This window comes from Microcaecilia unicolor, chromosome 2 (assembly GCF_901765095.1).
Source record: "Microcaecilia unicolor chromosome 2, aMicUni1.1, whole genome shotgun sequence".
In the NCBI taxonomy this organism is placed as follows: domain Eukaryota; kingdom Metazoa; phylum Chordata; class Amphibia; order Gymnophiona; family Siphonopidae; genus Microcaecilia; species Microcaecilia unicolor.
In genome coordinates this window covers 48,717,657-48,741,151 of record NC_044032.1, presented here as the reverse complement: position 1 = coordinate 48,741,151, position 23,495 = coordinate 48,717,657, and the positions used below count along the sequence as shown (strand labels likewise).

Genomic DNA, 23,495 nt, shown 5'->3' with positions numbered 1-23,495 from the left:
TGTGCTATTTTCCTATCAAAGGAATAAGAACTTGAATGACATTTTATGTACATCGGAAGTTTGGAATAGGAGAAACACAAGTACAATGAGCGTAGGACATCATGCTCCTTGCAATACATGTTCGGTATGTATGGTGATGATGGACTATAGTCAATTTATTGACATATACGGGTAGGATTTACACTTTGTGGGCAAATACATCCTGTAATTCCATTAACGTGATATATTTACTCCCCTCCTCTTCTCTGCCCTTCTCTTGCGCCCTATGGAATGCCCGCTCTATCTGTAACAAACTCCCCTATATCCAGGACCTCATTATCTCGCGTCACCTACATCTGCTCGCCATAACAGAAACCTGGCTCTGCCCTGATGACTCTGCTTCAGTCGCAGCTCTCTGCCATGGCGGTTATCTTTTTTCACATACTCCTCGCCCTGCTGGTCACGGGGGCAGTGCTGGACTACTTCTCTCCCCCTCCTCCAGATTTCAACCCCTTCTTCCACCTCAATCTCACTGTTTTTCCTCCTTTGAAGTCCACTCTATCCGCCTTTTCTCTCCTCTGCCTCTTCGAATAGCGGTCATTTATCGTCCCCCTGATAAGTCCCTTTCATCCTTTCTCAGTGACTTTGATGCCTGGCTTGCCTTCTTCCATGATCCTTCCTCCCCCTCTCTCATCCTTGGTGTCTTTAATATTCCTGCTAATGATCCTTCCAACTCTTATATTTCCAAGTTACTCGCTTTAACATCCTCCTTCAATCTCCAACTATGCTCCACCTCCCCCACTCATCAAAATGGTCACTGTCTTGATCTCATTTTCTCCTCCAACTGTTCACCCTCTAGTTTCCTTGCCTCTGATCTTCCCCTCTCTGATCACCATCTTATAACTTTCACACTTAAATCTCCTCCCTCCCAGTCCCGTCCTATCTTAACTAATTTATCTAGGAATCTTCACGATATTGACCCTTCATCTCTATCCTCCCATGTTTCAAACCTCCTCTCTACTGTGGCACCATCCACGTCTGTCAATGAGGCTGTTTCTTCTTACAACAATACTCTATCCTCTGCCTTAGACACACTTGCACCTTTGAAGACCCCCTCCCTATAAGGCGTACAAAACCCCAACCTTGGCTGACTTCTAATATCCGCTACCTACGTTCCTGTACCCGCTCCGCCAAACGTCTCTGGCGGAAATCTCGGGCCCTTGCTGATTTCTTACACTTTAAGTTCATGCTGACCTCCTTCCAATCTGCTCTTTTACGCGCCAAACAGGATTATTATATCCAACTGACCAACTCTCTTGGCTCTAACCCTCGACTTCTCTTCACCACATTGAACTCTCTCCTCAAGGTGCCCCCTCCCCCAATTCCCCCTTCATTATCTCCTCAGACCCTTGCTGAATTCTTTCACGACATGGTTCAAAAGATAAACCTTGAATTCTCTACCTCGCCACCTCTCCCTCCACTAGTCCGTTCCCTTCTCTCTCCTTCCCCTCATTCCTTTTCCTCCTTTCCTGAAGTTACTATAGAGGAAACTACACTTCTCCTTTCTTCCTCAAAATGTACCACCTGTTCCTCTGATCCCATTCCCACCCACCTTCTTAATGCCATCTCACCTGCTCATATTCCTTTTATCTGTCACATTCTCAACCTCTCACTTTCCACTGCAACTGTCCCTACTGCCTTTAAACATGCTGTGGTCACACCTCTCCTTAAGAAGCCTTCACTTGACCCTACTTGTCCCTCTAATTACCGACCCATCTCCCTCCTCCCTTTTCTCTCCAAATTACTTGAGCGTGCTGTTCACCACCGCTGCCTTGATTTTATCTCCTCACATGTTATTCTTGACCCACTACAATCTGGTTTTCGCCCTCTCCACTCAACCGAAACTGCGCTTACTGAAGTCTCCAATGACCTATTACTGGCTAAATCCAGAGGTCAATAATCCATCCTCATTCTTCTTGATCTTTCCGCTGCTTTTGACACTGTCGATCACAGCATACTTCTCGATACTCGACCTCGTTCTCTTTGTCTCGACCTCGTTCTCTTCTCTTCCTGCTCACCTTCCAATTTCTGCACCTCAGTCCTTCCTATCTCAGATCATCACCTAATCACCCTCACAATTCATCACCCTCCCCCTCAACCTTGCCCAACTATAGCCACTGCCTTCAGGAATATCCAGGCCGTCGACTCCCCTACCCTATCCTCTCACATCTCCAATCTCTTCCCTTCCATCTCGTCTTCCGAATCTCTCGACACGGCTGTCTCTGCCTACAATGAAATTCTCTCCACTGCTCTGGATACCCTAGCACCATCTGCCTCTCGACCCACTAAGCGCACTAATCCTCAGCCCTGGTTAACCCCTTGCATCCGTTACCTTCGCTCCTGCACCCGATCTGCTGAACGACTCTGGAGGAAATCTCGCACCCTGTCAGACTTCACCCATTACAAATTCATGCTATCCTCCTTCCAGTCCTCCCTATTCCTTGCCAAACAGGAATATTATTCTCAATTAACTAATTGGAGATGAAATGCCTGTTCCCCCTGAATGCCCTTCCCATCATATATACTCCCAGATGCTCTCCTCAGCACATACCACCCACCCCAGCAAAAAATACCTTTTTAAATCTCTGAGGTGTAGTGAGGATGGAGCAGGAATGACCCCCAGTCACTCCCACCCCTACCAGTACCAGTGCAATTTCCCCACCCCTAGCTGTCTGTTCGTCTGTCCAACTTAGATTGTAAGCTCTGTTGAGCAGGGACTGTCTTTTAATGTTAATTTGTACAGCGCTGCATAAGTCTAGTAGCGCTATAGAAATGTTTAATAGTAGTAGTAGTAGGGGTCACTGGTGGCACTCTGAACTCAGTGACAGCAGGGGTGGGAGCAAGCAACCTGGGAATATTCCATACCCTGTCCCCACCAGACCCCAGAAAGCTGAAAATATGGCCCACGGGGGAGGGGGAGGCTGGTTATGTGAAGAGGAGCCATGGGTGAAGGGGCTTTGTGGAACGGAGTGGTTTTCAGGGGAGGGTTGTGGAAAGATGGGGGCGCTTGCTGTTTGTGGATGAGGGCTACTGGCAGTGGGAGTATGTGCTAAAGAAGGTCTTCGAGGCTGGTGTACATTGAGAAAGGCATCGGGGAAGATACTAGGAGAAGGGGCAATAAGCCATGATTAGCAGGCCCCTTTAAGATGTAGCCCAGGAGTATCGGGCTGCAGGTTAATGGCCTGATGGTGCCAGGTAGTATGAATAAAGCTGCTGGTGAGATTGATAGTAAGCAGCGTTATTCATGTACCACAGGAGCAACTAACCTGGTTCATCTGCAGTGAAACGTCACAGACTTCAGACTCTGAAATCCCTCTTTTTAAGTGCTTTTGACCTCTGGCTTAACACAGGGGTTTTTGCTTTTTGGGAGCTTTCTTTAATGTGCATTCTAATTTAACAAACTTTTTTTTTTTTTTTTTTAATTAGACTGGGACTGGAGAACTGGACTAGCTATTAGAACACTGCCGTGGAAGAGCCTAGAATGAAACGAGCATACCCATGTTCAGCTGAAGGCAACTGCTGAAATATAAAACACTTACCCTCGTCCTTGTCATGTTGAACTGAATCGTCCTAATTACCACTAGTATCAGAAGACTACCCAATGAAATTTCTGTCAGAGCACGTTCAGAATACCAAGTGATATTTTTCAATATCTGCAAAAAATAAAAATAGAGAAGTATTTTATTAATGAATAAAAGCTGCTGAGAGTCCAGAAATTTGTTCACATTCAAATTTCCTTATGGAGGTGAACAAAGAAGATCAGGGGTTCAATGTACTGTCATTTCATTTACAGTGGTGTCAATGCTCTTGAGGTCAGCCACATAGCTTGGAGGTTTGGCTTTTTGAACTACCAGTAAGATCAAAAGGGTTCAATTCATAGCCCAGACTGCTGCTTTTTTGGCTAGCTGCCAAGTTATGAGTGTTGCTGGATTACCTTAGTTTCTGGGTGGACAATTCATGACATCTCACAGTATCTCAATGAGCACTGGAAGTACATAAGCACCGCCATACTGGGAAAAGACCAAGGGTCCATTAAGCCCAGCATCCTGTCTCCGACAGTGGCCAATCCAGGCTTCAAGAACCTGGCAACCCCTCCCCCCCCCCCCCCCCCAAAAAAAAAACTTAATTCTTAATAATGTTCAATGGTGTTAAACATACTGGGGCCCAGAACAGAAATTTCAGAGGGAGCCCAATGCTCACCAGCAGGTTGTATGCATTGCAGCTAGGCTTGGGAGCCCTTTGCAGCATGTTTGCATCCTCTTCCCCCAATGCTGGGCTCTGGATAAAAAGGCAAGCCAAGGCTTTCTTCTACAGAGTGGGTCACTATCATTCAGAATGCAGAGGTCACAGCGCAAAAGTATTAAGAGGATTCTCAGCCAATCACATAAGCACATTTAGGTGACAGTATATGGGGCTATAGAGCTCTCGAAAAATGCTGCCGATGGCTCTACCATGGTTACAAATAGGTCAGGATGCAAATATAAAAGGCAGGTAAAAAATATTAAGAGACATGAAAGAAACAACACTGGTTTATACTGTGATTTAAAATGCGGAAAGAGAATTAGCTTTGTACACGTTCACTTTATGACTGCTGCATACCATAACACTCAGAACTTCACATCAGACTGCTTTGTAATAAATTCTCTTGCTGCTTTACTTTGACATAATTGAGACATTCCTTGCCAATATTTGGATCTGGCTGCTACCAAATGAATAAAAATGAATCAACTCCACATTTTGCTTAACATATGTCAGAAAGAGCTGAAACTTAAATGATATGTAATTTTCATCTCTGTACAATGCCTCAATCTTGATGTGTCCATCGCCAGAGAAACAAAAACTCACTCTCACACACACAAACAGGAAAAAGCAGTCAAGGAATACTTGTCTTGTATAATGTATAAGTTTTTCTGTTTTTGCAAACTTCCAAGAATTAGTTGGTAGTTTGATGGTATAGAAACATAGTTGGGGGACCGAGATTTGGGCAGCTCTGAGGGCGACAGAAGGGAAAAGACTGTTTGTGATTTGGGGGTCCTGAGGGGCAGGAGAAAGGTGCAACTCTCAAAATTCTCTGTCCTCCGTCGTGTTTTCAAATCCCACCTATGTCTACTTCCAACATAAAGAAATAAATCAATCACCCCAATAGTATGAATAAAAATAGAATGTACTGGGTGATAGTCAAGTTAACAGGTTTGTTACTTCACAGGCATAACAACAAAGACAAAAACGGGAAAAGGCAGAAAAAGAAAGTTCCAGAAGCAGGAAATTAAACTCACTCTGTTCTCCTCTCCTTATTTCTTTCTCTGGTAGGCTCCTCTTCTTCCAACTTTCCTCTCTATTACTTAGCTGCACAAGAAAAAAAAACTGTCTATTGAGCTTAATCCCCTTTACTTTCCTTCCAGGTGAAAGAAGATAAAACTTGTATTCACACTCAACTTTCCTCTGTATCAGAACCTCAGGTCCTGACTGAAGGAAAGCTCTGCACCTCTTCAGGTCAGTAAGAAGAGGAAAAGGGTAGGAAAAAGAAAACTTCTCTTTAGGATGTCTCACTCTCCCGTTCACCTTTGAAGCACTCATTTCTGGGGTGTCCTGCTTTTGGACTCCCGGGATCACTCTTTTTTCATTTATAGCAACTCTGGGGAGTGCATGGGATCTACTCTTCATATGAGCCCCTTGGCTGCTGGGCACTCAAACTGTTTCTGGGAGGCCAAGAAAAGAGAAGGGAAAAAAATTTCCCTCCAAAACACTTTTGTAATTACCTCTATTACATCTCTAGCTCTTCCCCTGGCCCTCCAGAGTAGAAAGCTAGCTAGAAAATCCCTTGCTAACTGAAGAACAATATTCCAAAACCCACTCAGTCCATTTTTGTCATTTTTTAGCTATACGATTAATTTTGTTCAGCAAGGCGAGATTCATTTACTGTAGCTTATTCCTATGCCAAAACTCAGTTTTGTCACAGGAATAAGTTGCAATCAATGAATCTCGCCTTGCTGAATTAAATTAATCACATAGCTAAAAACTGACAAACAAAATGGTCTGAGTGACTTTTAGAAAAGTGCTCTCCAATTCCACCTTAAGATACAGACTGGGACAAATGGTAGCCCTGCCACAATGATTAATAGATGCAATCTATTTCAGAAACAGGGCGAATCACAGTAACATAGTAAATGACGGCAGACAAAAGACCTGAATGGTCCATCCAGTCTGCCCAACAACATAAACTCATTTTACATGGTATGTGATACTTTATATGTATACCAGAGTTTGATTTGTCCCTGCCTTTCTCAGGACACAGACCGTAAAGGTCTGCCTGGCCCTGTTCCTGTACTAAAAGTTCTGAAGCTAACGTCGAAGCCCCTTAAAATTTACCCTTCAGCCCATCCATATCTATTCAGTCACGATCAGGGCGCAGACCATAGAAGTCCGCCCAGCACTGGTTTTACACTCCAATTACCGGCATCGCCACCCAATCTCCGCTAAGATTCCGTAGATCCATTCCTTCTAAACCAGATTTCTTTGTGTTTATTCCACACATTTGAATTCCATTACCGTTTTCATCTCCACCACCTCCCGCAGGAGGGCATTTCACGTATCCACCACCCTCTCCATGAAAAAAAAACTTCCTGACATTACTCCTGAGTCGTGCCCCTTCAGCCTCAATTCATGTCCTCTAGTTCTACCACCTTCCCGTCTCCAGAAAAGGTTCGTTTGCGGTTTAATACCTTTCAAATATTTGAACGTCTGTATCATGTCACCCCTGTTTCTCCTTTCCTCCAAGGTATACATGTTCAGGTCGGCAAGTCTCTCCTCGTACGATTTGCAACACAAACCCCATACCATTTTCGTAGCTTTTCTTTGCACCGCTTCCAGTCTTTTTAAGTCTTTAGCAAGATATGGCCTCCAAAACTGAACAGAATCACCAAACACAGTTCAATACTAGTGTAGCATAATATGAGTTATTGATTTTGCTGGATCAGATACCAATATAAAAATACAGCTTTAAAGACTTATTGGGACAGAATCAGATAAACTGGTCTGGCTTTCATTTCACCTTCCCCTTCCCCCTGGAAAATTACTGACAAACTGGCTGGGTGGTTACCTAAGCCCATCAACACATCTATTACACCTAACAAAAGACTACATTGCCACCTATTCTCAGACAAAGACTAAGCCCACCTAAGCTCAATCACTCTCAGACAATGGACCAGCAGATGTCCAGATGATGTCATTAAACATGGGACCAGTTACCATGCCCCATCTCAAAACTATGAAACCAGTTTTCAGATATCCCTGAGTTTTCATTGCATCAAGTACATCCTACCTGACTTCAGCCTAGGGTCCAGCAAGAAAATATAAAAAGCCTGGAAAATGCCCAGCTCGCTCTCTTTGGGATCTGGCTCTCTTCCTCTGGACACTTGGTTCATGGATTCCTGACCGGTCTCTCTCTTTGGACATGCCTCCTGGCTCTCTGCTGGACTTCACAGACACCCTGACAAGACTTTCTCCAAGCTCTTGGCTCCAACTACACAAGAAAAGACTTCTGTTTCAGCAAGGACCTTCATCCCTCCAACTAGCTTCCAGTAGATTCTATCAAAGTGAGTTACCATATCCAGCATAATTTATAATTCAGACTTGATATCTTGAAAAGCACATTTCCACGTGTGATAAGATTCTTAAAAACTGCCTCTCTCTTGTAACATTATTACATTATCTGTATTGTAAATAAACCTTTTTTTAAAGTTAAATATATGGTCTTTATGTTCTCAGCACATGTCTTTAAACCTTGCAGTGCAGGTTAATGTAATTTAACAAATATAATATTTACTTCTCCTTTTCTTATATATTCTTATGCTTATTATATACCTTATAGATAATTATAAGTGGTGGAGAATAGAAATATATTATTTTTACACTAGGGCATTTAGAGACACTGGAGTTCACAAAAATGTTTTTAAATAAATAAAATATATTATACATTAAAAAAAACCTGAAATAAGCCTACAAAGAAAACTTCCGGAAGGGCAAATCCCATCAAAATCCAGAACTGGACTAAACCACTGATGCAGTACTTCAATTTCAGATCTTAACGTATTGCATTACAATTTCATTATTTCCTTGACCATACATCACTGACCCTACTGTCTTATCCATATTAAGTATTCTTACAGAACAGTTCCAAGGATAACACTGAACATTCATCATAGAAGTGGCAACCCTGAATTTCATATCAAACAATGAGAAAACAAAGTCATCTGTTGTCATGTGGATAAAACATGACAGTATGGTCAAGTCACCAAAAGAGATGGGGTATGAAAAATAACTGAGAAGCAACACCGATAAGCCAGGTATCCCTGAAAGAATACTATAAAATAAACTTGGGAAGCCAGAAGTAATGCCAAAAATACCACAGCTCAGACAGCAGGGAAGTGTTGTGATCAATAGTATTGAAAGCAGATGAGAGATCAAGAAGAATCAAAATGGTTAGTTCTGCACGCTCCTTTTACTTCTAGTCATTAAAATGCCATTGTAAATCTTAAAGGCAATTTCAGTTGAATACATATTTTAAAGCCAGATTGAAAGAGATCCAAAAAGACATTATGGCTAAGACTAGACATTCAACTGGAAAGCAACAAGAAGTGCTTTAGTAGTTCCGTTCCAATAAGTAGTAGTTCAGCAATAGTATCAGTTTGTGCAAGTGTTTAGAAGCAGAAACAAAAACAGGGTGCAATTTTGTTTTTTTATTTTTGGGATACTACAGCATACGAGTCAACAACCCTAGGCATGCATTAGAAGCTGGCTTAGTATTAGTAAGCTTGCCACAAATTTTGCCACTTCAAAGTGAACCAGGATATCTCTGAAGTGTAAAACGTGCAGTTTGCTCCTGCTACCCAACTTACCTGTTCATCAGATGTGCATGAAGGAGTAAAGGAGACATGGGAGAAAAGATGGGAGAGAGAGGAGAGACCAGGCAGAGTGGTGACAGAGATAAAAGCATAGTAGACAGGAAGCATACTGGAGAAGAGAAAAGCATGGAGAAGATGCAGGTCAGAAGTTCTGGTAAACAAATTTAGGATTTTAAGAGAATAAAATTCAGAGCCTCCAGGACAGCATTCTCAGAAATATTTCCAGTTTCAATGAGAACTCCAGAGGCAGGTCAATCTATATAACCTCAATGCATGAATGAAATGATGGTGCATGAAGAGGGCTTTAAATCTGTTAGGAACTGGGGAACATTTGGGGAAAGGGGAATTTATTCTGAAAGAAGGGCATCCTGGCACAATGAACCAGGAAACAAACACTGAACAGAGACAAATAAGGAAACAGGATAGATAGGAAACCAAGGGAAATAGATTTGCCTAACAGAACAGGAAAGGAAAGGAAGAACCTGATAAAGGCCTGCTTGAATTTTGGCTGGGAAGCGATGGACCTTAAATCTGGTGGAAGATTTTCCAGAGCACGGGAGCGCAGCAAAGAAAGCTGTATCATGAGAACTGCTAAGTCGCACATGAGCCACAGTAGGGATCACCAGGTGGTTGGTGATAGAAGATCTAAGAGGATGGCATGGGTGATATGGGATCAGCAGAGAGGCTAAACAGAGTGGTATCACTCTATGCCTGTCACATCCTTTTAGACACCATCTTCTACCTGGTGCATTTGTATTTATACTCAGTCCTTGATTGGCCTTTGACTGAACTTTATCTGCAACTCTTCAGTTCTCTCGTGTTTGTATTCCTGATACCTCTTTTCTGTGCTTTGGCTCCTGATTCCACTCTAAGGAGGCCTCCTCCAGGAATCATACCTATGCTGGGATCCTACCTTCCTCCTAAATAGACTCTTCAGTATCATTAGCTCTTGCTCTCTTCTTTTTCCTCCAGTGTTTCTCAGTGTCCAGCACTCTTCCAAGGTCTTGGGCTTCATGCAGCTAAGTGCTGGTGATCACCAGCACCATAGAGCTCAATCCAAAAGCAGGTTTGTTAGTTTTGTACCACATCTGAAGAAATTTTTACTTAAGCATGTATTCAAAAGGAAGGAAATGAATAGGAAGGCACCCACTACAGTCAGAAGACCATGCTGATCATCCTTAGCCTCAGGGATGCTATCTCCAGTGGTGAGTTTGCCAGTGGATTATAACCTGCTTGTTACTCCTGGATTTTTCCAACTGACAAGACCCATCACAAGTTTTAACTGCGAGTATACAACGTTTGACTCCACATTAGGAGTTTGCATCCAGGGAAAGGATTTTGAAATTATTGTGGACAATATTTTATTTGTTTGTTTAATCTACAGCACAATGAAACCTTAATATCAGTGTGCAGCAGTAGCCAACAAAGCAAACAGGTAAGGAATAGAAAACAAAACTGGGAATGCAATGCCTTTGTACTGACTTATGCTACAACACCACTAAAGTACTGTGTCCAGTTCAGAGAAAGGAAATAAAGCTGGTAATGGCACAGCTACCTAACTGAAGAAAGGCTAAACAGGTTAGAACTCCTCAGCTTGGTAAAGAGATGATGGAGAGGATGCCATAAAGGTTTATAAGTAAGTGTGGCATGGAAGAAGTTAATAGGAATTGCTTATTTATTCTACTAACCCAGTACAAGGAATAGGGGACATGTCAAACTAGCTGCAGATTTAAAACAAATGTACTTTTTCAGTCACAACATAATGAAGTTACAGAATTTGTTACCTGAAATATGGTCAAAGCTGATAGTATGCTGAGGTTAAAAAAAAAGGGGGGGGGGGGTTGAACAATTTTCTGGAGGACAGGTCCATAAATTATTATTCGCCAGACAGACTTCCATGTTTCCACCACTTACTTCTGGGAGTGAGCAATATGGAAAGACTTTCTGCTGGGTACTTCCCAGTGACTCAGACTGGCCACTAATAGAAAAGGGATGCTGAGCTCAATGACCATGGATCAGACCCAGCATGGTGTTTCTTATATTTTTACACAGAGGGAAAAAATTGAGAGGAAAAATAAAAAGGGAACACAGACAACCAAAAATGTAGCAATATATACAGTCTACCAGAAATATCCTTGATGCTGCACAAGCCTTGCATGCTCACATAAAATTCTCAAGTTATCATTCGCTCGCAAACACACCAATGCACAAGCACTTGAAAGTGCTCCACCTTCCCACAGAAATCATTTCTGGCAATAAAAAAGACAAAGCTTACTAGACCTAATACAGCAAAAAATAATTTTTTTTAATCACCAATGAATTAATCACCTAACCAAAAATTTATATTTTTGCGAACTTTAAAAAAGATTAATAATGAGTTAGGTTGGAAAGGAGTTAGAATATGGGTCCATCTTTTGAGAGTTCATTTCAAGATGCACTGTCTTTTTTTGCTTTGGTGTCAAGTTTGACTTGTGAGGGAATATATTTCTTAAGGTAATCCTGTTATCTTGCATTTACTTTTCGTTTGGAGTGGGCTGTGTGAGTTAATGCATCATTCTGATGAAAAAGTGCACTGGGAAGACTGTGTTTCAGAATTTTACAACCACAAGCATTCTGGGAGGGCATCCCACACATCTTACCATCCTTCCAGGAAAATATGTTTCCTAACGTTACTCAGAATCTGAGCCTCACATTATAATCTCTTGTTCTAAAACTTTCCTTTTATCAAGTAGGTTTACTTCTTTTCAGGTATCTGAAAATATATCATAAATCTGATCGCCTCTAGGATATATTTATTTAGCTAATTTATAACATGTCTACTCTCACAGTCTGAGAAATTATGAAGGCAGCTGGAAAGAATTTGAAAAAACATAGTAGAGGTTTTATTTTAGAAGAGTTAGATGCCATTTACATGTGTAAAATGCTAGATTTATGTATGTAAATTGACACACACTTAGAAGTAAGGATATTTAGAAAAGTCTCTACTTTGGGGGAGGGGAGAGTTGTCATGGTGCGGTAAGTCAAACGTTTACTGCACCTTAAGTTACCGAGCGTGTCAGCTACCAAGAGTAGCTTAGTACTGCAGATTACTGACTCCTATATGGTATATCAATCATGCTTGTTGTAGCATACTCACAAGCAACTTTATTCTACAGTTCTGGAAGCATCATAGTAACAAAGTAACATAGGGGCTCATTTTCAAAACACTTAGAAAATACACTTCATAGTAACATAGTAAGTGACGGCAGATAAAGACCTGAATGGTCTATCCAGTCTGCTCTACAGTCACATTTATTATCAATTCAAGATTTAAATCATCAATGAACATGATATCATTTACTTGATCATGGACTTTTTCTTTGGTGTTTCTGAGACATAGACCATAGTAGTTCGCCTGGCTCTGTCCTTATGTTCCAACTACTGGAGTTGCCATCAAAGCCCATTCCAGCCCATCCAAATCAGTCTTGTCATTTGTGGGACAAAACCCATAAAAGTCTGCCTGGCACTGTCCTTATGTTCCAAACCACTGGCGTTTTCGTTGAAGGTCTCTCCAGCCCACCCCAAAACCGGATTGCCATATGCGTGACTCAGACCGTAAAAGCCAGCCCAGCACCAGCCTTAGTTGATGCAGTAAGAGGTTTCCATCTAAGAACCACTTGAGTAGTAGGAACGCCATCTAGACCCGGTCAAAATCTTCTTGCTAAAGATATAGATGGAATACGCCGAGAGTGAGTGTGGATAGTATCAGTATGTTTTGCACAATCAAACAATAAATGTGATAGGGATCCTTCAAGAGCAGAGCATGACCAGCAAAGAGGAGGAAGAGTGGATCTTGTAACTTTTGCCACTTTATCTGGAGTCTAATAGGCCTTATGAATAACAAAGAATGCGGATTCAGTGATTCCAGCTGATAGGGTTGGTTGGTTAGTCTTTAGCCAAAAGGTCTGTCAATCAGTCATTTTGTAATGTAATACAGGTGTTTAGGAAGGAGTCATGAAGTGTTTTATAGAATTTCAATGCTTTCTTATTGCTTAAAAGTAGGATATTACAAATGGATGAAAAGTCTGAAGTAGTTGAATGGTTGAGCTGCAGACAAAAAATTATTAATATCTGATGAAAGTTGTAACCAGGAGTTGCTCTCAGGCATAGGAATTATCGTATATAGAACACAGGTAGGAGAGATTTTGAACAGTGCTACCTGTGCCTTCTCAAATCCAGAAGCCTTCTGGAGATGATTCTGCGTATCCACCTTCTTAGGTGTGAACTGCACTGTGAGGGGAGACTCCCAGTTCTTCAACAGTGTGCCCTTAAGGATAGGGTGCAATGGTACAGTGACCCCTTCCTTAGCATCTCTGCTCTGGGCTCCTCCTCTGTCTCCAACTTAAATGGGACAGCCACAGCCATCTCCCTCACGAAACTGGTGAAACAGTGCCTTAGGTGGAGATTTTAGTCTCTCTTGAGGAGAAGAGGAATCAGACAGAATTCCATATGACTCCTGAATTGAGAAGTAATGAGGACCCTCATCTGACTCCAATGAGCAGTCCTCATCAAACTCTTCACCATATTCAGGTGAAGGTGAACGAGCCTGTATTGACCTTGGCCTGGTGGAATGATGTCCACGCTCTGAAGAACTCTGAGGTGCAGCCCTACCCTCAGCCTCTGGGGAAGCTTCCCAGGTGATACTGCCTGCCCTGACATCGACGTCAACACCCCTTGAGGTGCAGGCGTCGAAGATCTGGGCACTGGCACTGACAGAGCCTTGGAGAGGGCCTGGGGCTGCTCCGCTGGTAGCGCAAGTGCCCTTGATGCTGAAGCAGGAGCCCACTGCACAAACTGCGCCAGATCCTCTCGGAGCATGCTGTGGAACCCTCATCAAAGATGGGCATCGGCAAAGGCATGGGAACCAGGGCAGATGCACTCTGAGAAAACATAGGTGCCAAACTGGTGGCGCCCGATGCACCAATCGTGCGGATCTGTGGCAGAAATGACGCATCTACACTTGATGCATCTCTTGAAGCCACTGGGGGGGTCTTCTGTGATATTCAAAAAAGATTGTCGGCTAAATTAAACTCCTCAATCTTGAACAGAGAAAAAAGGGGTAGTTTTGAAATTGAGGATGGGGCTGTGGCATCAGAAAATAAAGGAAACGTAAAAGGGCCAAAAAATGTCTAAAAAATAAAAGAGAGGGAATGGGAAAAAAGGCAAAAATCAAGAAAAATATGACGATTAGTTAAGGCTGAACTACACAGTGCTACTTTGATTGAATACTGCAAGAAAGAGTTAATCCCTAGGGGTTTAAGAATCAATAAAGAACCTAAATTATTTCAAGATGATAAAAATTTTTTAGAACAATGGGCAGGTATCTTGAATAAATGCTCTTTAGATCTAATGGTGCTTATTATAGATAAAACTACAGAAGTAGCGAACACTATTAGATTGGAAATCGATAAGATCAGTGATGGTCTTAAAGTTAAAGAATCGATTGATTCATTTCAAAGACAGCATGATGACATCAAGTATAAGATTGAACAATTTCGGATGGACATTCAGAAACTTAAAATAAAAAAATTGCATAGAGACGAAAAGGACTATGAGGCCAAGACAGTTTATCCATGGTTAGAAACAAATACAGTCAGTGGAACAGTTCTGTTTGAAGAAGATGAGCGGAGTATGTCTGATAGTGGCTCCTCAGGGCCTGAACAAGCTTTTTTAGGCAGAGGACTGGGCACCCGCGGAAGGAACCGTCGAGGCAGAGGAGGAAGACGGAGAGGTGTATTCCAAGAGCCTCCCCAGACAGATCGCCCGTCGACGCGGTCCAGACAACAGTAAATGAAATAGCTATAGTGAATTTATCATCATATACACTGACGGAAGGAGAATGTCGATTGCTGTCTCAGGGCCTATCCTTCGTCCCTACTTGCTTTCATGATCCTTTTCAATTAAGAATTGAGCTCGAAAAGTTCTTAAGAATTTTGCAACTGAAGATTCATTTCTCTGATGTGGATGAAGAGCGTGTTGATATTTCTGTGGTGAAACGTAAATCTAAATGGTCTCCCCCTGGACCTATGAATCCGCTTTTAGAATCATTCCGACATCTAATTCTGCAAGATTTTGATAAAATCGCTAAAAATGCGAATAAGTTTAAGCAATTTAATTTAACACTTGAAGAACACAAAGCTCTTATTTCTCTCTGTTGCTACAATTTGAGCAGAGGTGGATTTATCGATTGCATTCTCTAGAACCTGCAGGGCTCAATTCAAAAGTTGAATGGTGCCATTTCTTCTAAAACTGTCGTGAGTGGCAGTACACCTTTAAAGCTTTAAGTACTGCTATATATTGATTGGTTACTCCACGGCACAGCGTCTGACGTCACTCAGTATAAATTGGAGCCATTTTGAAGTAATCGTAATGCCGAGTGCAGGAGACTACCGCTACAGCGGTTTTCATGTGAGTGGGCAAGTTTGTTAAAATCAGTCGAATATTGTTTCACAATTATAGTGATAAATAATTTGAATTTCTCTCTTTTTTAGAAGACTAGCGCTATCTAAGCCCTGAAGCAGTTTTTTACGAAACGCTGGCCACGTTGGCTTGGAGCGCCTTAAGAAGAGTGTTTGAAGTCTTCTAGCGTTATAGATAAGTGTTTATTTTACACTTAGTTCCAATATTTTGTGAAGTAACAATTGAATGGAACCATTATATTTGTCACTATTGTGGAAATATTAAATAGGAGGTTTTTTCAGAGCCAATGATGAACAGAGGATCAATTTAAGATCCGTTTTAGCTCCAATAGACAGATATATTGTCCAGGAGCTCTGTGAGGCTCTTTTTCCTCCACACTATAATTCCAACGTAACACACTGATTTTTTGTATCATTCTAGTGTAAGGAAAGAGTAGTATTTTGATATTTTTTGTAAGTAAATTTTTCCATACCTTGTAAACTGTTTTTTAGTATATAAAGTCAGAGCCACCCACCCTCACTTTATGTAGAAATCATATGCACGAATTGCTGAGGATGGAGTGACTGACAGCTATGAGGGTGGGAGAGAAGGCAATCAAGTGTTTCTGGGGTGTATGGGTGCCTTTTTTAAGCTGACTACAAAAATCTGTAGAATTCTCCTTAATATGCTAAACATTTAACAAAGGGTAAGGGTAGGAAATGGGGAGTGGGAGGGATAAGGGGAAGGTGAGTATGAGAGTTGGGGTGGGATAAATGCAGTGGTGTGCTTGGAAATTTTAATAGGCTCTCTCTCTAGGTGTAGCCAACCCTGCAATTTTGGAGGGGGAGGGGATGGGGCAATGCATTCTTCTCCCCCTCCCTCACCTGTGCAGGCACACTAGACATACCTTTGCTGGTAGGGATGCTGAGCCCCATCAGCCAAATAAATGGACTACTGCCACTCCCCACTGCTTGTTACTTGCATGAAAAGTCTTGGCATGCTGCTCAGAGTCAAAAACAAGAAGAGGAGAGCAGAGGCAGTCCATTTATTTGGCTGGTGGTGCTCGGTATCCCTGCCAGCAAAAGTAAAGGCGTTCAGAGATGTCAAGGGTGGCCTATCTCAAAGCTGGAGATTTACCATCACTATTCTGGAGATTGAAGGCGAACGGGTGAGGTTTTTCTCATGAGCCCCAGCCATGTCTAAAACCAGTTCTGGCAGACTAACATGCCAAAAACTGACATATTCTTATCAATAAATAGAAAATAAAATTCTTTTTTCTACCTTTGTTGTCTGGTCATTTTATTTTTCTTACTGTGTTGGTCCCAGTCTCTGGTTTCTGCTTTCCTCTTTCTTCTCTTAACTGTTTTGGCAAAGTCTCCTTGTACATTTGGCACTTCCTTTCTCTTCATGTCCACCATCCATCTTCTCTCCCAAGTTCAGCACCTCTTTTCCATCTCCCTTCCTTATTCCTCTCAATGAATCTCTTTCTTCCTATCCAGCACCTCTCTTCCTCATTGCTCCCCCCCCCCCCCAATGCACTACCACTCTCCCTCCCTACCCTTCCTAATGCAGCACACCTTTGTCCGTCCTTGCACCCACCCCTGATGAAGAACCTCTGTCCCTCCGTAGATATAGCACCTCTCTCCCTCCTTGTCCTCACATGCAATATCTGTCTCCCTTGTATTGTTACCCACTCCACCAATGCAGCACCTCTCTCATTCCTTGACCTCCACCATGCAGCACCTCTCTCTCTCTTTGCCCACCCATGCAGCACAACTTACCCTCCCTGCCTCTCTTCATGCAGCACAACTTACCCTCCCTGCCTCTCTTCATGCAGCACATCTTACCCTCCCTGCCTCTCTTCATGCAGCACATCTGTCTGTCCCTCCCTCTTCCACCATTCAGTACTTGACTGGCTATATGTAGTCCCTTGTTGCCCCCCACCACAAAGCAATATCTGCTTGCCTCATTTCCCCATCCAAACCAGCACCTCTCTGCTCTCTCCCCTCTTTGTCCTCTCCCCACTTGTAGTCTTGGCAGCCATTTTAAATAAATGGAAGCAGAGAGACGGATCAGCAGCAGCATGATGGAAAGAGTGGGGACTTTTCCTGCCCCAAAACAGACTACCAGGGTGACTTCAGGTATGTGCAGGAAGGGCACCCAGGGCTGGAGGGGAGGTGGATGCAGAGTGTGGGTGCAGGGAGGAGGGGAAAATGGGCAAGGAGGTTAGAATGAGAACAGGAGACGGTATGAGGCTATCTAGTCCAATGAGTTGAAGCCAGTAGGTGGAGACTGCCGTCACACTGGTTCACCCAACACAATAGCAAACATTATTGAAAACAATAGAAAAGCTTTTTAGAAATAAGGGACTGCCTATGCATGGTCCATCTGTAAAACGTTTTTTAAATTTATTTGAAAGCTTCCCATATGTAGATATAAATATCATGAAATAAAAACTGAATATCACTAAAACAGCACTAATAAAGGCTGTTATGTGCTCCATTTTCTACACTGCTCGATACAATACGGTAATACACGGCTACATTTCAGTGAGGATATCCTATTTACCGATGGGTTCATCTTAACTGTTGTAATCTGCCTTGGAACGCCTGTTATAAAGATTGGAAGTAAAATTAAACTCTCCTTTCATTGGGGCACATGGAATCAAATGTTCACCTAATCTCTTTTGTACAAATGGATTATTCTGTTTTGAGCACGTTTCAGGGACAAGCGGTATTCATAAGTCAAAATAATAAAATATAAATATTTCATGCAGATCTCCTCCTGGGGGGGGGGGGGGGGGGGGGGGGGGGGGTGACTGCGGTGTAGCAGGGGCTTGGTGGGCCGGAGACTGAGATGGAGGCAATTATTTCCAGAACGGACAGGTAGGGATGGATTAGGTTCCCGATGGGGACGGGTTGGATTTCTGTCCCCATGCAACTCTGAACTGAAAACCATCTTAAATTTGCAAAAATTAGAGTTCTGCAGGACAGGACCTTAACTGGCTCCCTTTGGACATGCTGTGGTCCAAAATTCACCATTTATATGTATCAGTAGCTAAATCACCACTTTGGTAATATCATTAAAAAAAAAAAAAAAAAAAAAAAGAGACAGAAAACCACCCAAACCCCACATTCTCTCATATATATATATTTTTTTGTTACATTTGTACCCCGTGCTTTCCCACTCATGGCAGGCTCAATGCGGCTTACATGGGGCAATGGACGGTTAAGTGACTTGCCCAGAGTCACAAGGAGTTGCCTGTGCCGGGAATCGAACTCAGTTCCTCAGGACCAAAGTCCATCACCCTAACCACTAGGCCACTCCTCCACTCCTCTTTTAAGCATCACCACCTAATATAAATAGAGTACCATAGAAAAGAATGTGTGTTTTTATATAAGGCTCTACAGTTTTGCACATTTTCCATTTTCTCACCTAGATTTATTTTTATTTATTTATTTATTGCATTTGTACCCCACATTTTTCCACCTTTTTGCGGGTTCAGTGTGGCTTACAATACGTTATGAAAACTGGAAGTACATTTTGTTACAGCTCAGTTATGGATTACATTATGAAGCGTTATGAGAGACAAGTTTTGTAACAAGGAATATAACAATGGAAAAGATCATTGAGACATTGGAAGGAAAGAACGGGAAACTAAAAGGGGCGATACATTGGAGGGAACCAGCGGGAAACAGGAGGGGCGGTATATAATAACAGGCAAGCATTTGGTATACATTTTCTGTGAGTAAGGTATGAGTGTGGTAAGTTTGCGGGAGATGAGAAGGTGAGGTAGGGGATGGGAATTCAGAGTGGTTGTAGTGATGCATTGTTGAACAGTGAGTGCGGTTTATGTGTTTTGGTTCTTCCGTAAATTTCCTCAAAGAGGTGGGTCCTTCAGTAGTTTGCGGAAGGTTTTTTGCTCGTGGATCGTTTTCAGGTTGCGTGGCAATGAATTCCAGTACTGCGTGCTCATGTAGGAAAAGGTTGACGCGTGCAGTGTTTTGTATTTCAAGCCCTTGCAATTAGGGAAGTGGAGGTTGAGGAAAGTTCGGGATGATCTATTGGCGTTTCTTGGTGGTAAGTCTATTAAATCGACAATGTAGGCTGGGGCTTCACCGTGAATGATTTTATGGACTAATGTGCATACTTTAAAGGTAATGCGTTCTTTAAGTGGGAGCCAGTGTAGCTTCTCTCGTAAGGGTTTTGCACTTTCATATTTTGGTTTTCCTAAGATGAGTCTGGCTGCTGTATTCTGGGCTGTTTGGAGTTTTCTCAGTATTTGCTTTTTGCAACCTGCGTATAGTGAGTTGCAGTAATCCAGATGGCTGAGAACGAGGGATTGCACCAGGCTACGAAAGACGGATCTTGGGAAGATGTCCTACATAAAACTGACTGATTAACATTAAGTGAAATATTAAAGCACTGGGTGTTTAAGACAACTATTCCTATACTTTTGACACAGTACACAGTTATAAAGATATAAAGGATTTTAATCATAAATTTAATTCCACAGTATATACCTAAGAAAATAAAACAAAAGCTTACAATTATGACATGTTGAATGTTTTAAGTCAGTCAAAAAGCACAATAAAAAACTAAAGCCCAGATCAAGATATTTTATATACACACAATTCTTGAATAGCTCAGTTTAACTGATTTGATGTTTACATATGCACAAGCCACTCTTCATGACCTGTTATTCTGTTGTGACTGGTCTCAGTTTGTTTTCCTAGTGTAAGCTTAAAGGTTTATAAAGGACCCACTCTTCAGGACCTATGAGTAGTAAGAATTAGAACAAAGCAGAACCCATAGATGACGTTGCAGTGCTGTGGGGCAGAACACCTGAGTGAGTTAGTTTGACAGGGCTGGCAGAATCAAGGCATACTATTCAGGTGACAAGATCAAAACTGAGGAATGAAAAGAAAATTGTTGCCACTCCTGCAATGACCCCTGCTGGCCAAAGACTTGTATTGAGGGTTAGTCTCAAAGCAGATGTGCCAAGACCTCAGGCCGACAAATGTAGAGCACATGAAATGTCAAAAGTAGTAAGATAAAATAAGAATATAAAGAAAAAGACTAAGTTTATTGCAATATCTACTTGCTGGTTGCACTCATTTGTTTTGGTTTTTTTTAATTATACTGTATGAAACAGTGATGATATAAAAGGGACTACAAACATCCACTCCAACAATATTTTTCAAATAACCTCTTTTTGCTATTAATTCTAAAAATATGAATGAAAGAAGTGGTTGGGAATAAAAGTTTAAGGTAAGCTTTAATCTAATTCAGAGCAGTTCAATCAAGTATATTTTCATAATTTAAAAAGAAATAAATTGTTAAGAAGCTCATAGAAAACAGCATGCATAACTGAGCAGTTTCTATTCTATTTCCTTTTCAGTCTACTTCCTTTAAGACTCCCTGTTATGTGCACTGTAGTAAAAGGAAAAAGAAGAAACCCTCTGTGAAGATCACAGTTAGTTTGGTCAGATTTGTAAGGTAACCGCTGGTGCTATAAGGTGCAAGCTAGGGGTCTTCAGCTTGGAAAACAGACTGCTGAGGGGTGATATGATTGAGGTCTATAAAATACTGACTGGAGTGGAATGGGTAGATGTGAATCACTTGATTACTCTTTCCAAATGTACTAGGACTAGGGAGCATGCAATGAAGGTACTAATTAGTACATTTACAACAAATTGGAGAAAACTTTCCTTAACTCAACATGTAATTAAATGTTGAAAATCATTGCCAGAGAATGTGGTAAAAGCAGTTAGCTTAGCAGGGTTTAAAAAAAACAGATTGGACAAGTTCCTAAAAGAAAAGTCCATTAGCCACTATTAAGATGGACTTGGGGAAAATCCACTACTTTTTTCTAGGATAAGCAGTATAAAATCTGTTTTATTTACGGGGGATTTTGCCAGGGTTTTTTTTCTTAAATTTATTTATTAATTTTTATAATTACAAGTTACATAAACTTGCAAAGAAACACAGAAAGTAACAATTTTACAATAATATTACAAAGAAAACATTTACTATCAAAACAGCTAGATAATTATCATTCTTCCTTAGACCACAATCACTAGAGGAGGGGCGGTAGAAAACAAAAGGAGATTCTTTTAACCACAATAGCTTGAATAAATCGGCTTAACCTTCCCCACATATATAATTCTTCTAGTTGACATTAGATGTTTCTTTAGAGCGGCCGTTTGGTTTTTCTGCTTCCAAAAATGTTTGGAGCTGAGAGGGATCATAGAAAATATATTTATTCCCTTGAAAGTTAACCCTGCATTTGCAGGGGTAAGCGAACAAAAACGTTGCCCCCAAAGCTCTAGTATCATTTCTTAAATCCAAGAATTGTTTCCTTCTTTCCTGAGTTACTTTCGCTACATCTGGGTTATCAATAGAAATCAAACAAAATAAAACATGGAAAAGAAAATAAGATGATACCTTTTTTATTGGACATAACTTAATACATTTCTTGATTAGCTTTCGAAGGTTGCCCTTCTTCCTCAGATCGGAAATAAGCAAAGATTTTATTTTGTTTGATTTCTATTGATAACCTTAAGAGTGGACTAACACGGCTACCACACTCCGCTACATCTGGGTAAATCCATATTTTCTGGCCATGAAACAATTTTGATGAATTAAAAAAAAATAATTTCAAGACATGATTCAAATCCTGTTCAAAGACAAACTGAGCTAATAAAGTTCCTCGATTAGTTATTTCCAAATTTGAATCTTCAAGAAATGCAGTCAAATTATGAGGTTCTTGAACATTTCCTTGTACTCTCATTATTTCAGGATCCAAACTTCTTTTAAGAGGTAAATAATAAATCTTATTACATGGAGGCATATTTGAAGAAGGAATGCCAGGTATTTTTAAAAACATTAGTTTTCATCTTATTTAAATCTCTAGAATGTCTACTTTATTAGACAGCAGGAGATTTTCTTTTATGTGACATTCTACTGGGTTGTGACTTTTAGACAAATTTCCAACTGGGATCAAACTGTTCATATCTGAGAGGATAGTAATTACATCCTAATTTCATTTGCATGAAGCTGAGGTATCTTGTTTTACTCTGTTCTCATGTTTTTCTCCTTCACCAATGTTTGCCAGGATTTCTTGCACTGAGCTTATCATCAGTTACTACTACTTGTCATTTCTATAGCACTACTACACGTACGTAGCGCTGTACACTGAACATGTAAGAGAAAGTCCCTGCTCGACAGAGATTACAATCTATTCCAGACAAACAGGAGAAATAACGGATAAAGAAATTACTTAAGGTGGGAATGATAAAACAGACATGGATAATGAGCAAGTGAATAGGAGTTAGGAGTTAAAAACAGCCTCAAATAGGTGGGCTTTTAGCCTAGATTTGAAGACAGCCAGAACTGGAGCTTGACGTACTGATTCAGGAAGTCTATTCAAGGCGTATGGTGCAGAAAGATAAAAGGAATGGAGTCTGGAGTTGGCAGTGGAGGAGAAAGGTACGGATAAGAGAGATTTACCCGATGAACAGAGTTCCTGGGGAGGAGTGTAGGGAGAGATAAAAGTGGAGAGGTAATAAGGAGCTGCCGAGTGAATGCACTTGTAAGTCAATAAGAGGAGTTTGAATGGTATGCGGAAACGGATAGAGAGCCAATGAAGTGACTTGAGGAGAGGGCTAGAATGAGCATAGCAACACTGGCAAAATACAAGTTCTGCAGCAGAATTTTAAACAGATTAAAGGGGAGAGAGTCGGAGACCTGTGAGAAGAAAGCTGCAGTAGTCTAAGCGAGAGGTGATAAGAGTGTGGGTAAGGATTTTAGTAGTGTGCTGAGAAAGGAAGGGACAAATTTTGGAGATGTTATAGAGAAAACGACGACAGGTTTTAACAGTCTGCTGGATATATGCAGAGAAAGAGAGAGAGGAATCAAAGATGACCCCGAGGAGGGAGATGGGGTAATAGTTGGATGGACAGGTAGGGTCCAATTAAGGCTTTTTGAGGAGTGTTGTAACTATGGCATGTTTGAAAGCATTAGGAACAGTTGCAGTGGAAAGTGAAAGATTGAGGATATGACAGATAGAAGGGATGACAGTAGGAGAGTGCTGAGTAGATGGGTGGGAATAGG

At 41.4% G+C, this 23,495-nt stretch overlaps 1 protein-coding gene across 1 annotated transcript in view; it reads right to left on the bottom strand.

Moving 5' to 3' along the window:
* Positions 1-23,495, bottom strand: part of DYM (dymeclin) — a 693,305-nt gene that overhangs the window by 402,644 nt on the left and 267,166 nt on the right. Inside the window, exon 12 of the mRNA XM_030192928.1 lies at positions 3,579-3,692. Coding sequence (XP_030048788.1) covers positions 3,579-3,692 — 114 coding nt within the window. The remainder of the gene's footprint in view (positions 1-3,578; positions 3,693-23,495) is intronic.